Source organism: Symphodus melops (assembly GCF_947650265.1).
Source record: "Symphodus melops genome assembly, chromosome: 20".
Classification (NCBI taxonomy): Eukaryota; Metazoa; Chordata; class Actinopteri; order Labriformes; family Labridae; genus Symphodus; species Symphodus melops.
The window spans coordinates 134,925-151,902 of record NC_136710.1 but is presented as its reverse complement, the minus strand read 5'-3'; the positions used below and the strand labels follow the sequence as shown (position 1 = coordinate 151,902).

Here is a 16,978-nt window from a genome sequence, read left to right as displayed (position 1 = left end):
TGTTGGATGGAGTGATGGAGGATGGATGGAGTGATGGAGGATGGATGGAGTGATGATGGATGGATGATTGTTGGATGGAGTGATGGAGGATGGATGGAGTGATGGAGGATGGATGGAGTGATGGAGGATGGATGGAGTGATGGAGGATGGATGGAGTGATGATGGATGGATGATTGTTGGATGGAGTGATGATGGATGGAGTGATGATGGATGGATGATTGTTGGATGGAGTGATGGAGGATGGATGATTGTTGGATGGAGTGATGGAGGATGGATGGAGTGATGGAGGATGGATGATTGTTGGATGGAGTGATGGAGGATGGATGATTGTTGGATGGAGTGATGGAGGATGGATGGATGTTGGATGGAGTGAAGGAGGATGGATGGATGTTGGATGGAGTGAAGGAGGATGGATGGATGTTGGATAGAGTGATGGATGATTGTTGGATGGAGTGATGGAGGATGGATGGATGTTGGATGGAGTGAAGGAGGATGGATGATTGTTGGATGGAGTGATGGAGGATGGATGGAGTGATGGAGGATGGATGGATGTTGGATAGAGACATTGACTCTCTCACCTACATGACCTTGGACACCGGGCTCTGCTCCTGATTGGTCCATGGAGGCGTCTGGGTGTTAAATAGAAAACTGTGCAGTGACCAGCGTCTCGACGAGGGCATCAATCAGAGACTGACCTTGAATGTGATTGTGTCCTGGATTCTGGAGTCTGCTCATTTCACACTGGCTGCTAAAAGAAATTGGCCCTTCCCCCGTGTGATCTGACTTCCTGTGTTGTAACGCTTTGGGCTGCAGGATGACAGAGCTGTTGTCGCCTTCGTCTGACTCTTTTCTCCTTGCTCCAGTTCCTCTTCCACCACACTGCAGACGGACAAATCAGGCACGTTTGATACGGCGCTGCGGGCTGAAGCTTCTGCTGAGGTCCAGAGCTGAGCGCTCACTGAGACTCTGAACAGCTCAGCACAGGGGAATGTTAAGCCTTATTGTTGTGTACATTTAGGAAAATGCAACCATATCCACATAAAAACATTTCACACTGTATGTTTTTTTAATAATCCACTAAAGTAGAAAGCACAATTTCACACAACTGAACAGCAGTTTGAGATAAGTGAATGTCCTCAACAGGACAAAGTCCCTGTAATGAACTTCTCATGAGTCATTCTGGATTGTAATAAAAGCTCAAAGAAAAAGGACGCAAAGCCAACGTGACGTCACCAAGCGTTAAAATCAGTCCAAAAAACAGCTCATTTCCTCGACTGGACTTTTGAGGCTAGGCTAACCCTAACCCTGCAAAAACTAAAGAAACCCCAAAAGTCTAATTTACAGCGGAAATCAACATGCTTACAGCCTGCTTGGTTATTTCTGAATTGGAGAAGACTTTAGGGCTTTTTTTGGTAACACATCCATGTTCTTCCTCTTATCCGAGGTCCAGCTCCTCCTCGAGGATTCAGGCGCTCTCGGGCCAAATTAGATATATAATCCCTCCAGTGGACTCTGGGTGGACTCCTGGGTCTCCTCCCAGTTCAGCCTCTGATAGGTCACATGGTTTGTTGATGATCACTTGAGTGGTTATAGGTGCGAGTAGGGAGCGCATTTAGAGAAGAAGGAGGATATGCATTGAAAGGTCTGCTTCCTGGTTGGTGGTTCAAACACGGTTTGCTCCGCCCCATGGCAGACCTTGTTTTCCAAATACTGAAGAAGGCGGATGAAAAGTGATCATTAAGTGATGAGGGAAACCTTTACAGGACTAATGAATGAAGGAAGGCTCATTGTGTTTGTATGCTGAGGATCTGCCATGGAGTCGTGTGTGGTACTCTTCATGGTGTGGGGATGACTCTACCATTCGTTTCTTTATGGTGAATTGACTTTGGATTTACAGTCCTGTGCAGAAACCACACACTGAGTAACCTTTGGTATTTCTGAATGGTCTTTGTTTGGAGCCACGTCTGTGAAGCAGCGCTGAGTGGTTGGAGCTCTGGAATCAGTGAGATGTCTGTTCGATTTACAGCTGAGACTGCACAGCCTGTCCTCTGCAGAGTCAATAAGACAGCTAATTAGATCAATCAATTCAGCACTGAATCAACAAGTCGTTTGGTCAGTTCATTAGTCACTGAACCGAGGGATGTTTGTCTTCAGCCTCTCAGTCCCATTAGAGCACCAGTGGGCCATGAGTACAAAAAGGCTTGTATAATACACCATGTGACTTTATTGTCACGGTTGGTCATGTGACTCACTGAGAGCGCTTGTAGCTTCACTCAGTCTCATGCTGATCCTCATAAATTCTCCATAAAGATGATCCATAAGATTCAAATGTGGCTTCATGAAGTCTAGTGCTGATCCTTGGTGCATCTGTTGTATATGTCCGACAGTGAAGGGCTCAAAGATCAGAAAACAAGCCCCAGTAAAACCATTGAACCTGCTGCTTTGGGACTGGTGGAGCAGAAAAAGACTCTCTCCCTGAGTCTGAACTCATCCTGATCACTCTCATCACCTTTGTGCCCAGCTCTAAACCCTCGCTTTGTTCTCAAAACGTTCAAACTGAAAGGCTGCTAGAAAAAGGATCTGTGCTCCGAACGGCCTCAAAAGAAAGCAGCAAAAAGGAGAAGCTGGATTAACCTCGTCTTCAGACGGGATCACACACGTCTGACAACCATTTCACTCGCTTTGCTCTGCCTGGATTAAACCATCAGTGTCAGTGTGTTTCCAGGTCAGGACTTTCATGGATTCCATTAATTGTTATCAGCTCGAACAAATAATCAATTGTCCCGCTCAGAGATCCAACGAGAAGTCTTCAGCAGAACGGCGATAAACCGAAGGTGTGCTTTTTGACTCTGCTACTACAACACAATAACACTCAGAGTCTCTCGTTTGTCTCGGAGGGGATTGGCCTATTTTTAATCCCTAAAAAGATCTGATCAAGTTGAGATAATAAAGAAAAGGGATTGATTATTGATGGGATATTTATTCTGCTTGTACCTTAACCTGAGAACTGGACCTGCAGCATGACGCCTCATGTTGGGATGATGTTTGTACCCTGACCAGAGAAAGAAGACTCTTCCTGTCTCTGCAGTGAAAAGGAGGTTCAGGACAAACGTCTCCATGACAGATCTTTAAGTCTTAACGAGGACATGACATGCACGCTGTGTCTCTGTTTACAGAAGTTCATGTGTCACAGAGAATGCATAGATGGGGTGTTTGTCTTTAAACATGGCTGTTTATGTGAAGAGCAGCAGTCATTCTGTGCAGGCGGGAACAGCTGTCAGCTTTTTGACAAAGCAGGCTGCTTAATTAGTAAATCCATCATCACAGCATGAAGTGAGATAAGCAGCGTGATGCTACTCAGCTGTTTGAAGCTCCCATCACTGGTTAGCAGCATCACCTCATTAAGGACAAAGACAAGCAGGAGACACTTCTACTGACACCTGTGTCCTGTTAGTCTCACCTGTGTCCTGTTAGTCTCACCTGTGTCCTGTTAGTCTCACCTGTGTCCTGTTAGTCTCACCTGTGTCCTGTTAGTCTCACCTGTGTCCTGTTAGTCTCACCTGTGTCCTGTTAGTCTCACCTGTGTCCTGTTAGTCTCACCTGTGTCCTGTTAGCCTCACCTGTGTCCTGTTAGCCTCACCTGTGTCCTGTTAGCCTCACCTGTGTCCTGTTAGTCTCACCTGTGTCCTGTTAGTCTCACCTGTGTCCTGTTAGTCTCACCTGTGTCCTGTTAGTCTCACCTGTGTCCTGTTAGTCTCACCTGTGTCCTGTTAGTCTCACCTGTGTCCTGTTAGTCTCACCTGTGTCCTGTTAGTCTCACCTGTCTCACCTGTGTCCTGTTAGTCTCACCTGTGTCCTGTTAGTCTCACCTGTGTCCTGTTAGTCTCACCTGTGTCCTGTTAGTCTCACCTGTCTCACCTGTGTCCTGTTAGTCTCACCTGTGTCCTGTTAGTCTCACCTGTGTCCTGTCCAATTCTCTGTAGCCTTTAAGATCGAGTGTTGTGATATAGCAACCCTCGTCTCTCGTCCTTGAGTCTCTTTGTCCACCTCCTCTGCTCACCTGTTGTCTTTCTGGATGCTTTTTTAACTGAACACATGTCAATGCACCATGATGACTCATGACGGAGAACTCATGGCGCCCTGTCTTCTCTGTTTCTCCGTTGTCCCGCAGGCTATGTGTGTAAGACGGCATCCTTTGGTAACATGCCCCTGCTAGCCGGACACATATGAACGGACATGGACGCACTAAACGCCACACGGGACGACTTTCTGCCAGACGATGACCCCGGCCAACTTGTGTACCAGGACTACAAACAGATAGCCGGTCCAGATCCACCAGCATTGCCAACGCTGGTGTTTGAGGGGGTGAATTTTCAAGAGGACCCGATCACACTTCTGAGTGTTCAGGTAGATACAGTCAGCCTGGCATGTGTGAGGGAGTCTCTGACATCTGGGGGCTTTCAGACCAAACTGACGTTTAGGATAAACGGAGCCTGTCTGGGGATAAATCGGCTTTCATGCATTTCATTGGACTCTTTTAACCCCAAAGATTGAACTGCAGAGTTTACGGAGGATTGACATGCTGACAGAATGACATGAGAGGTTAAATACTGGTCAGTCAGACAGTCAGACCCTTAAGAAGGTGGAAAAACACATCAAACAACTTTAACATCCAAAAGGATAAATTCCCTTTGTTTAAAACCTTTTCATGTAATCTCCATCGCCCCCTACAGTTCACAAGGCGGATTGCACTAACATTAGTTATAATGTGTATGCCCTATTAAAGGCAGGAGCTCCATCCATATGGACTTGGGTAAGGGATTGGAGGGTTGCCGATTCAAGTCCTGTTGTGGACCAAAATATGGAAGTTGGAGCTGGAGAGGTGCCATGTCACTTCCCAAGTACTGCTGAGGTACCCTTAAGCAAGGCCCTGAACTCCCACCAGCTGGTCCTAGCCCCTCCCTCTCTGACAGCTCTCCACTAAAACATGTCTTATCCATAACATGGTGCAGTGTCTCAGCTGTGTTGCTCTCGTCTGCAGGTCGTGTTGATTCTGGCCTACAGCACCATCATCGTGCTGGGGGTTCTGGGTAATTCTCTGGTCATATATGTCATCTACCGCTTCAAGACGCTTCGCACCGTCACCAACTTTTTCATCGCCAACCTGGCTGTTGGTATGCTTACACACACACACACACACACACACACACACTCACACAGACAAACAGGCACACAGACACATGTGTGTGTGTGCACTCTGTAGGTCATCTGTGGTGATGACTCAAACATCTGTCAGCTGTTATATTCAATCTGTCTCTGATGCCTGTCGTCTCTTTGAGAAAGACGGAGAGATGAAATCAAACATTGATCGTTTGACATTTTCTGGCAAGAAAAAACAACAACAGCGAGTCATTGTTCTCTGGTTTCAGACTCGTGGTGTCGTTAGTCTTCTAGAGACATCAGAGGAACAAGAGGACAGTAACCAGGATTAAGTGTCCAAGTAAATCCCTTCCCAGGTCGTCAAATACGGACTGACTGATGTCCCCTAACACCGGCAAAAAAAAGACATCTTCTTAGTATATGTTTCAAGGTACCCTGTAGCAGCTCGCTAGCGTATTTCAAGGTACCCTGTAGCAGCTCGCTAACGTATTTCAAGGTACCCTGCAGCAGCTCGCTAACATGTTTCAAGGTACCCTGTAGCAGCTCGCTAACGTATTTCAAGGTACCCTGCAGCAGCTCGCTAACATATTTCAAGGTACCCTGTAGCAGCTCGCTAACATATTTCAAGGTACCCTGTAGCAGCTCGCTAACGTATTTCAAGGTACCCTGTAGCAGCTCGCTAACATGTTTCAAGGTACCCTGTAGCAGCTCGCTAACATATTTCAAGGTACCCTGTAGCAGCTCGCTAACATATTTCAAGGTACCCTGCAGCAGCTCGCTAACATATTTCAAGGTACCCTGTAGCAGCTCGCTAACATATTTCAAGGTACCCTGTAGCAGCTCGCTAACATATTTCAAGGTACCCTGTAGCAGCTCGCTAACATGTTTCAAGGTACCCTGTAGCAGCTCGCTAACATATTTCAAGGTACCCTGTAGCAGCTCGCTAACATATTTCAAGGTACCCTGTAGCAGCTCGCTAACATATTTCAAGGTACCCTGTAGCAGCTCGCTAACATATTTCAAGGTACCCTGTAGCAGCTCGCTAACATATTTCAAGGTACCCTGTAGCAGCTCGCTAACATATTTCAAGGTACCCTGCAGCAGCTTGTTAACATATTTCAAGGTACCCTGCAGCAGCTCGCTAACATATTTCAAGGTACCCTGCAGCAGCTTGTTAACATATTTCAAGGTACCCTGCAGCAGCTCGCTAACATATTTCAAGGTACCCTGCAGCAGCTCGCTAACATATTTCAAGGTACCCTGCAGCAGCTCGCTAACATATTTCAAGGTACCCTTCAGCAGCTCGCTAACATATTTCAAGGTACCCTACAGCAGCTCGCTAAAGTATTTCAAGGTACCCTGCAGCAGCTCGCTAACATATTTCAAGGTACCCTGCAGCAGCTCGCTAAAGTATTTCAAGGTACCCTGCAGCAGCTCGCTAACATATTTCAAGGTACCCTGCAGCAGCTCGCTAACATATTTCAAGGTACCCTGCAGCAGCTCGCTAACATATTTCAAGGTACCCTGTAGCAGCTCGTTAACATATTTCAAGGTACCCTGTAGCAGCTCGCTAAAGTATTTCAAGGTACCCTGCAGCAGCTCGCTAACATATTTCAAGGTACCCTGTAGCAGCTCGCTAACATATTTCAAGGTACCCTGTAGCAGTACCCTGTAGCAGCTCGTTAACATATTTCAAGGTACCTTGTAGCAGCTCGCTAACATATTTCAAGGTACCCTGTAGCAGCTTGTTAACATATTTCAAGGTACCCTGTAGCAGCTTGTTAACATATTTCAAGGTACCCTGTAGCAGCTCGCTAACATATTTCAAGGTACCCTGTAGCAGCTCGTAACATGTTTCAAGGTACCCTGTAGCAGCTCGCTAACATATTTCAAGGTACCCTGTAGCAGCTTGTTAACATATTTCAAGGTACCCTGTAGCAGCTCGTAGCATGTTTCAAGGTACCCTGTAGCAGCTCGCTAACATATTTCAAGGTACCCTGTAGCAGCTCGCTAACATATTTCAAGGTACCCTGTAGCAGCTTGTTAACATATTTCAAGGTACCCTGTAGCAGCTCGCTAACATATTTCAAGGTACCCTGTAGCAGCTCGCTAACATATTTCAAGGTACCCTGTAGCAGCTCGCTAACATATTTCAAGGTACCCTGTAGCAGCTCGTTAACATATTTCAAGGTACCCTGTAGCAGCTCGCTAACATATTTCAAGGTACCCTGTAGCAGCTCGTTAATATATTTCAAGGTACCCTGTAGCAGCTCGTTAACATATTTCAAGGTACCCTGTAGCAGCTCGTTAACATATTTCAAGGTACCCTGTAGCAGCTCGCTAACATATTTCAAGGTACCCTGTAGCAGCTTGTTAACATATTTCAAGGTACCCTGTAGCAGCTCGTAACATGTTTCAAGGTACCCTGTAGCAGCTCGCTAACATGTTTCAAGGTACCCTGTAGCAGCTCGTTAACATATTTCAAGGTACCTTGTAGCAGCTCGCTAACATATTTCAAGGTACCCTGTAGCAGCTCGCTAACATATTTCAAGGTATTTTAGGCGGCACATTAACTAGAATATTCACATATAAACTTTGTCCTTTTGTCTGCTAGTGGAGGTTCACCTAATGGGCCACGTTTGAGTGAAGTTTAAAAGCCAACCAGGTAACGTGCAGAAGAGAAACTTTAAGTATGACCTTGTTGCTTCCTGTTAGCTGCATACACATCCTAAAGTTCATGCAGCTTAGAGAGATTTAAGGGGGAGAAGAAGAAGTACAAAGAAGGACAAACTTTATGTCGATGTTTTCTCTTAAGTTGTTTTCTGGTTTTTACTAATGTCCCCTTGAACTGTGCCACAGCTTTCATCACATGTTGACCCGTGTGACATGTGTCTGTTCCATTATTTGTCACCGTGCATGAGGACCAGACGAGTTTTCCCCTCGGGCACGTGTCTGTGTGTGGGGTGCTAAAGCAGAACACAAGGAATGCAGAAGTCATTTATCATAAGCAATCCAGGTTTGCTAATGAGAAGAGTTTGAATCCAGCAAGGCAATGCAGAGTCCATCAGTATGAACTCATCCATTCACACACTGATGGTAGAGGCTGCTGCAGAGTCCATCAGTATGAACTCATCCATTCATACACTGATGGTAGAGGCTGCTGCAGAGTCCATCAGTATGAACTCATCCATTCATACACTGATGGTAGAGGCTGCTGCAGAGTCCATCAGTATGAACTCATCCATTCACACACTGATGGTAGAGGCTGCTGCAGAGTCCATCAGTATGAACTCATCCATTCATACACTGATGGTAGAGGCTGCTGCAGAGTCCATCAGTATTAACTCATCCATTCATACACATTCACACACTGATGGTAGAGGCTGCTGCAGAGTAAAGAGTCCATCAGTATTAACTCATCCATTCATACACATTCACACACTGATGGTAGAGGCTGCTGCAGAGTCCATCAGTATGAACTCATCCATTCATACACATTCACACACTGATGGTAGAGGCTGCTGAGTAACGAGTCCATCATTAATTCATATACATTTACATGCCACTGACAAAGCAGCTGATCAATTAGAAGTTAAGTGTCCTGATCAAGGACACATCAGACATGTAGCTGCAGGGGCTGGAGATCGAACCCTGCCCCTCCGGTTGAGAGACTGAGCCACAGCCGCCCCAATTCTAAAATCAGCTATTGATACCGAGGCTGCATGTTGTCCCCCCACCCTCTCAACCCGTCCTCTCTCTCTTCAGCGGTCCGCTCCAGCTGAATGTCAATCCTGTCCTCTATCCTTTCATTTTCTACCTCTCTCTTTTTCTCTCTGTGTTTTTGGAAACCAACTGAGACAAGTCAGGGTAATACACATGAACGAGATCCTGCACACATCTGATTTTTATCTAAGTTGATTTGGCATGATGCCCTTATTCCAGATTAAATATCCCGATCTGACATGGTTCAGAGGGTCGCAGACTTGCCCGCTCCAGTCCCCGCCGGGCTCTCCTGTCCCAGACAGACTGTCACGTCTCATCAGAGGTCTAATAGATGTTCTGATCGCTGCAGCTGCACCTGCTGCCCAGCATTCCCTTACACATTGACCAATAGCTGATCGATCAAACACAGCAGGACTGGGCCTGCAGATAACACAGATCAGAAAATCCACCTTGTCCTTACAGACTGAAGGGGGCAGCAGTAGCTCAATCCCAAGAGACGTGAGAATCAGAAGAACTTGGTGTGGAGACGTCTCAGAGTCCCTTTATATTTTAATATTCAGAAGTAGCAGTCCCACTTTTTCCCTAAACTGTGATGATCAGAGCGTGAGGAAGTCAAACAGAAGTAAACATGATGAGTGTGACTGAGCGCTCCGTGTTCTCGTCTGCAGCTGACCTGCTGGTCAACACGCTGTGCCTCCCCTTCACCCTCGTCTACACGCTGCAGGGAGAGTGGAAGTTCGGCAGCACCCTCTGTTTCCTGCTGCCTTACGCCCAGGGGCTTACCGTCCACGTCTCCACGGTAACACTCAACGTCATCGCCCTGGACCGCCACAGGTAGGTAGATTAAATACTATGTGTTGGCTCCAAAGGGTTTACCTGGATATGGTTCCTGATAGAGGTGTGCAGACACTTCAGTGTTTGGATAGATAATGAGAAGTGGGTGTGGCTCAGGGCTGGACTGAGACAAACAAATTAATCGGCCTGGTCATTTTTTGTCCCAAAAGACCTGACAGGCAGAGACGAGACTGTTTCCTAGATCAATTGAGAGCAGGAAGACATAACTGTTGTATTTTAAGCACAGCTAGCAAAGGGGCTCAATGCCAACATAGGTCTTTGCAACAGGCTATAGCAACAACACCTAAGACCGCTTACTACGCTTATCGCTAATGTGCACCCACACACACATTATACATACATGCAGCCTTTCTGCATGAATGGGTGGGCCTCAGCCCTCAGTACTATTTCTAACTGTGTAGGCAAATTAGTCACCAGCACACTCTTCTGATCCATGAAGAAAAGAAATCTCAAAAAAAAAAACTTCACCGATAAAATGAGACGCTTGAATTCCGATGTAATAATGGTCTGCTTTGGAAACTGTCCTCAACTGTGTCTGACGTGATTAAACAAGGTCAAAGGTCAGCTGGTTTCAACCTGTGGGATCGCTGTGTACTGACGTCCCACACTCTGTCACACTCTGTGTGTGTGTGTGTGTATATACACACACTCTCCACTGCAGCCTGTGAGTGGGCCTCAAATCTGAAGTTTATGTTCCAAAGCACCAAACAGGAACTTCATCTGTGAACACATTGGGTCCTTTGAGACGACTCTGACGCTCGCTACAGTCTGCTCAGTCTTTTCGCTCCACCTGTCCAGGTATCGCAGGCTGATTTCAGCTCACTTATTAAATATGATGTTTCTAGCAAAGGAATCCTGACAAATGAATGTTTAAACTCCAGATCTGAGCCCCTGAGGTCTGTTGTGTGCTGCACACTGGAACGTTTATAAAGCTCTCAGACTTCACAGAATCCAGGAAACCTTTCAAACATGGTCGCCACTAACATCCACTTGGTCTGCTCGCTCTCATTGGCTGTCGCAGGTATTCTGTCAGAGGCAGCTTTGGTATTTATGAATCTGAATTAGGACGGCTCCGACTCGATCAGGAGCAGTAAAGTCATCATAGTGACACCACATGCTGGAGGATCCTTTGGACAAAGAAATCGGTTGTGACCAGCCGTAAATCAGGCCACGCCCCCAGACCGAAGACCAGATCACTGTGATTCATAACCAGCTGCAGGAGACAGTTCAGTAACTTGTGTTTTCATGTCAGATAACATGTTCATCAACACATATCCAGATTAACACCGCAAGCTAGTCAGAAGGTTAGCTTCTTTAAAAAAACAGAAATCATGTTTAGTGACGTGTCAGAGTTTTACATGGACCATGAAGAAGGACCCATGTTGCTCCTGTCTTGATGCTTTCACTCAGCTTTCTCTCAGTCCTTTCTGGCTCATATTATCTATTTGATTTGCATGAAATTGAAAAGGTGCTTCAGCCACAGTTTGAGTCTTTATGTTGTCTCTCTTCCAGGACTCTATAAAGATCTGCTACAGATCCTTGTCTGACCTTTATCAGACCCTGAAGGTGGACTCAGGTGTGTGTCGCTGTGTTTCAGGTGTATCGTGTACCACCTGGAGACCAGGATGCGTAAAGACGTGTGTTTTGGGGTCATAGCTCTGACCTGGGTGCTTAGCGCTGTGCTCGCCAGCCCTCTGGCTATCTTCAGAGAATACCGCTCCTTTACCTTGGAGCCTGGACACACGATCCAGGTACACACACACACACACACACACACTCACACAGCTGTGACTCTCAGATCAGGACCCTCGCCTCTCTCCTTAGCTGCCTCTTTAATCTGTTGGCTCCCCTCCATCGCTACCTTTCCCTTTTCTCCTCTCCATCTCTTTCCTCTCTCCTTCCCTGAATCTGCCCCCCTCCCTCCCTCTCTCTCTTTAATCCTTTTTTCATTTTAACTTTAACGCTGTCATCATTTTTTTCTTACATATTTCGCTCTACCTTTCAATTTTTCACTCCCCTCTTCATCTGTTTCTAAATTCATCAAAACTTAGGTTGACAAAAATCGAGGCCGTGGACATAAACAACAGAAGTGTGAAACATGAAAGATTGAATGAGTAGAAAAAAGGCATTACATAGCTTGGTCTATACATCCTTACAAACTGTCTTTGATTCTAATTATGGGAACTAATTCAACATATAAATGGGGATTTGTCTCTGCTTCCTCTGACCCTATTTGAAAGTAGTCGTATGAATGTTCTGCCCAGACTACGATAACTAGCTCAGACAGATCCCAAACCTGTTATATAGCACACACACACACACACACACACACACACACACACACACACACACACACACACACACACACACACACACACACACACACACACCTGCTTAATGTTAACAAAAAAGATGTGCTCGGTGCTTCTGCAGTTCCTGCCTTTACTAAATACACCTGCAGTAGCATCAGCCGACAGAGACCACTATGAAACTCAGCAGACTGGACAGAGACCACTATGACACTCAACAGACTGGACAGAGACCACTATGAAACTCAGCAGACTGGACAGAGACCACTATGAAACTCAGCAGACTGGACAGAGACCACTATGAAACTCAGCAGACTGGACAGAGACCACTCTGAAACTCAGCAGACTGGACAGAGACCACTATGAAACTCAGCAGACTGGACAGAGACCACTATGAAACTCAGCAGACTGGACAGAGACCACTATGAAACTCAGCAGACTGGACAGAGACCTCTATGACACTCAGCAGACTGGACAGAGACCAATCTGAAACTCAGCAGACTGGACAGAGACCAATCTGAAACTCAGCAGACTGGACAGAGACCACTATGAAACTCAGCAGACTGGACAGAGACCTCTATGACACTCAGCAGACTGGACAGAGACCACTATGAAACTCAGCAGACTGGACAGAGACCAATCTGAAACTCAACAGACTGGACAGAGACCACTATGACACTCAACAGACTGGACAGAGACCACTATGAAACTCAGCAGAATGGACAGAGACCTCTATGAAACTCAGCAGACTGGACAGAGACCACTATGAAACTCAGCAGACTGGACAGAGACCACTATGAAACTCAACAGACTGGACAGAGACCACTATGACACTCAACAGACTGGACAGAGACCACTATGACACTCAGCAGACTGGACAGAGACCACTCTGAAACTCAGCAGACTGGACAGAGACCACTATGAAACTCAGCAGACTGGACAGAGACCATTATGAAACTCAGCAGACTGGACAGAGACCACTATGACACTCAACAGACTGGACAGAGACCACTATGAAACTCAGCAGAATGGACAGAGACCTCTATGAAACTCAGCAGACTGGACAGAGACCACTATGAAACTCAGCAGAATGGACAGAGACCTCTATGAAACTCAGCAGACTGGACAGAGACCACTATGACACTCAGCAGACTGGACAGAGACCACTATGAAACTCAGCAGACTGGACAGAGACCACTCTGAAACTCAACAGACTGGACAGAGACCACTATGACACTCAGCAGACTGGACAGAGACCATTATGAAACTCAGCAGACTGGACAGAGACCATTATGAAACTCAGCAGACTGGACAGAGACCACTATGACACTCAACAGACTGGACAGAGACCACTATGAAACTCAGCAGAATGGACAGAGACCTCTATGAAACTCAGCAGACTGGACAGAGACCACTATGAAACTCAGCAGAATGGACAGAGACCTCTATGAAACTCAGCAGACTGGACAGAGACCACTATGACACTCAGCAGACTGGACAGAGACCACTATGAAACTCAGCAGACTGGACAGAGACCACTATGACACTCAGCAGACTGGACAGAGACCACTCTGAAACTCAACAGACTGGACAGAGACCACTATGAAACTCAGCAGACTGGACAGAGACCACTATGAAACTCAGCAGACTGGACAGAGACCACTATGACACTCAGCAGACTGGACAGAGACCACTATGAAACTCAGCAGACTGGACAGAGACCACTATGACACTCAGCAGACTGGACAGAGACCACTCTGAAACTCAACAGACTGGACAGAGACCACTATGAAACTCAGCAGACTGGACAGAGACCACTATGAAACTCAGCAGACTGGACAGAGACCACTATGAAACTCAGCAGAATGGACAGAGACCTCTATGAAACTCAGCAGACTGGACAGAGACCACTATGACACTCAGCAGACTGGACAGAGACCACTATGAAACTCAGCAGACTGGACAGAGACCACTATGACACTCAGCAGACTGGACAGAGACCACTCTGAAACTCAACAGACTGGACAGAGACCACTATGAAACTCAGCAGACTGGACAGAGACCACTATGAAACTCAGCAGACTGGACAGAGACCACTATGACACTCAGCAGACTGGACAGAGACCACTATGAAACTCAGCAGACTGGACAGAGACCACTATGACACTCAGCAGACTGGACAGAGACCACTCTGAAACTCAACAGACTGGACAGAGACCACTATGAAACTCAGCAGACTGGACAGAGACCACTATGAAACTCAGCAGACTGGACAGAGACCACTATGACACTCAACAGACTGGACTCTGAAAATCAGAAGAAAAATCAGCACACTTGGTTAGAAACTGGAACACGTGGAGGGAGTTGAAATGGGAAATAGAACCCCAGAAATAACATCCAAATGTTCCAGGCACGCCCCAGCTCCTGTGACTAATCATACCAACATTTTCTGGTCATGTCTGAAACCGAGTGTGTTCTGGGTAGAAGTATTTGATGCACTGAAAGAGGTCTTCCAAAAGGTCATTCCACAAGACCCCCTGGTGGCATCACTGGGAGTAACACCAGAGGGCCAAAAGGTACCAGTTAAATGTTGTTTTCTCAACGGCCCTGAATGCATCACCAAGCGCTGGCTTAAAGCAGATCCTCCTACTTACAATCTATGGATCCAGGAAGTTTGGGACATCAACCAAATGAAACAAATGAAATTTCCATTTCCAACCAGATGGAGCGCTGTAGTGGCTGTACTGGCTGTACTGGCTGTACTGGCTGTACTGGTGTTTGCTGTGTGCACAGACCAGCATCCTGGGCCGGACTTTGCACCTGGACTTTGACACAGGATTCTTTGGAGTGGATTAGAAGTATTTTTTTTATGAAGACAAAATGTATTATTCTCATTTCTCCTCTACTTTTAGGAACATGTATGTTTGTGTGTGTATGTATAAATATTTTACATATTGTACTGTTGATGGAAGAATGTTTTAGTCAGACTATGAAATTATTCTGACCTCCTTTTCTCTCTGTCTCGTCTGAAGGGCTGCACAGAGAAGTGGCCTGGTAAAAACACTGACGGCACCGTCTACAGCATCTCCATGTTGATCCTGCAGTACTTTTTACCCCTGTCCATCATCTCCTTCGCCTACGCCCGCATCTGGTCCAAACTGCGTGGACACGTCAGCCCAGCAGAGAATGGCGGCAGCAGCAGCGCAGGCTCAGAGCGACACCGCCGTCGGCGTAAAACCACCAAGATGTTGGTGACCATGGTGGTAGTGTTTGCTGTCAGCTGGTTGCCCTTCCACGCCTTCCAGTTGGCCACAGACATCGACAGCACAGTACTGGACATGCGTGACTACCGCCTGCTCTACACCATCTTCCACGTGGTCGCCATGTGCTCCACTTTCGCCAACCCACTGCTGTATGGCTGGATGAACCGCAACTACCGAGCAGCCTTTCTCGCCGTCTTCAAGTGTCATAAGGGAGGGGCGAGAAGTGGACGACTGGATAGCATCCACCCAGTTGGAGCAGGAGGAGGAGGAGGAGGGAGGGCAAAGAAGATAGTGCTTGAAACCCAAGATGTGGTTTCCATCCGGCTGAATGCCACTGACGTGTGAGAGCCAGAGGGAGGCGGGAACAAGGAGGGCGACGGATTTAACAGAGGATGGATGAAATTAAATGGATGTGGAGCTGACGGGACGAGAAAGGAATAGAAAATCATTGTGAGGAAATCTTTTGTTCTTGAGAGGACAAACAACGAGAGAGAGACAGAGATTCCACATGGAGCCAGAAACAGACGGGAGATCAAGATCAAAGAAATGATTGAACAAGGCAACAGCAGGATTACAGAGTTTTTAGGAGCCTGAAATAGTGTACAAGCCTCAGAAGGGCCAGGATTACAAGAAGCAAAATGACTTGAGAGAAGGAGCTTCACCAATGACTCACAGCTTCCTGAACCTATCCAGATGAATTTCCTGTGGGGGCGCGGTGGACTGCAGAACTTTAAAGACCACTTTGGAGTGCGTTTTGTTTTTTGATGAAGACTCATGATTTACCAAAGAGGAAGAAGACGTGGTTTTGATTTCAGTCATTTGACATTTGATTGGACAATGCTGAACATTGATTGATGACTGAATTGGGCTGTACGCCCTCCTTACTCCAGGTGAAGGATTTAGCTCGTACGTTAATCCCACCGTGGCTTGAAGTGGCCGAAAGGACCACGTCATGGTTTGTTTACAACAAAAGAAAAGAGAGGATTTTTTGCATGTTCCCTAAAAACTTCAAATGTTGGTTTGAAGAAAAAGGACAGATTGTGTTGTAGGAGGACGAGGATGCATGATGCAAGCTTTGTGAAATCGCTAACTTTGTTCTGTAATACAAATGTGTGTTCAATGTGCTTTTTATAGAGGAATGTAAAACATGATGACTGAGGGGACCAAAGGTCAGAGGGAGGTGTTAAAGGTTTAACTGATTTGACTGAACAGCGTCAGGAAAAAGGAAAAGGGGCAGTGGAGAAATAAACACCAAAAGGATCAGAGGGAGGAGAGACATGTGGGACAATGAGGTCATAGAAGAAAGACATCCAGGACACAGACAAGCTATTAAATGATTATCTGATTCTACCTTTGTGTTCTCAAATGTTCCCTTGTTGCTTCATTTTTCCATGTTGTCATCAAAGCCAGCTTTTAATATAAGACCCTCCGAAGTCAAGATTAGTTCCCATAGATCATCTTTTCAATGTCCTCTTTTTTCTCACAATCTGGTGCCTACATTTCCCACAATGCCACACAGCCACAGACAGGTCGGTCAAAGGTCGAGGTTTGGAGAGCTAGCTTGAGTTGATGTAGCCGGGAGCTTGCAGAGGTCTCTTAGTTCATAGTTTAATTTTTGATCCCAAACCAACATTGAATCAAGTGACATCACTTAAGGATCAGATTTCA

At 46.4% G+C, this 16,978-nt stretch overlaps 1 protein-coding gene across 1 annotated transcript in view; it reads left to right on the top strand.

Annotated features, from left to right (window-relative positions):
• Window positions 1-16,504, top strand: part of LOC306841756 (neuropeptide Y receptor type 2-like) — a 30,158-nt gene extending 13,654 nt beyond the window's left edge. Inside the window, exons 2-6 of the mRNA XM_079371720.1 lie at window positions 4,172-4,407; window positions 5,042-5,174; window positions 9,552-9,717; window positions 11,336-11,489; window positions 15,080-16,504. Coding sequence (XP_079227846.1) covers window positions 4,237-4,407; window positions 5,042-5,174; window positions 9,552-9,717; window positions 11,336-11,489; window positions 15,080-15,655 — 1,200 coding nt within the window. The 5' untranslated portion in view covers window positions 4,172-4,236 and the 3' untranslated portion in view covers window positions 15,656-16,504. The remainder of the gene's footprint in view (window positions 1-4,171; window positions 4,408-5,041; window positions 5,175-9,551; window positions 9,718-11,335; window positions 11,490-15,079) is intronic.
• The last annotated feature ends 474 nt before the right edge of the window (window positions 16,505-16,978 follow it).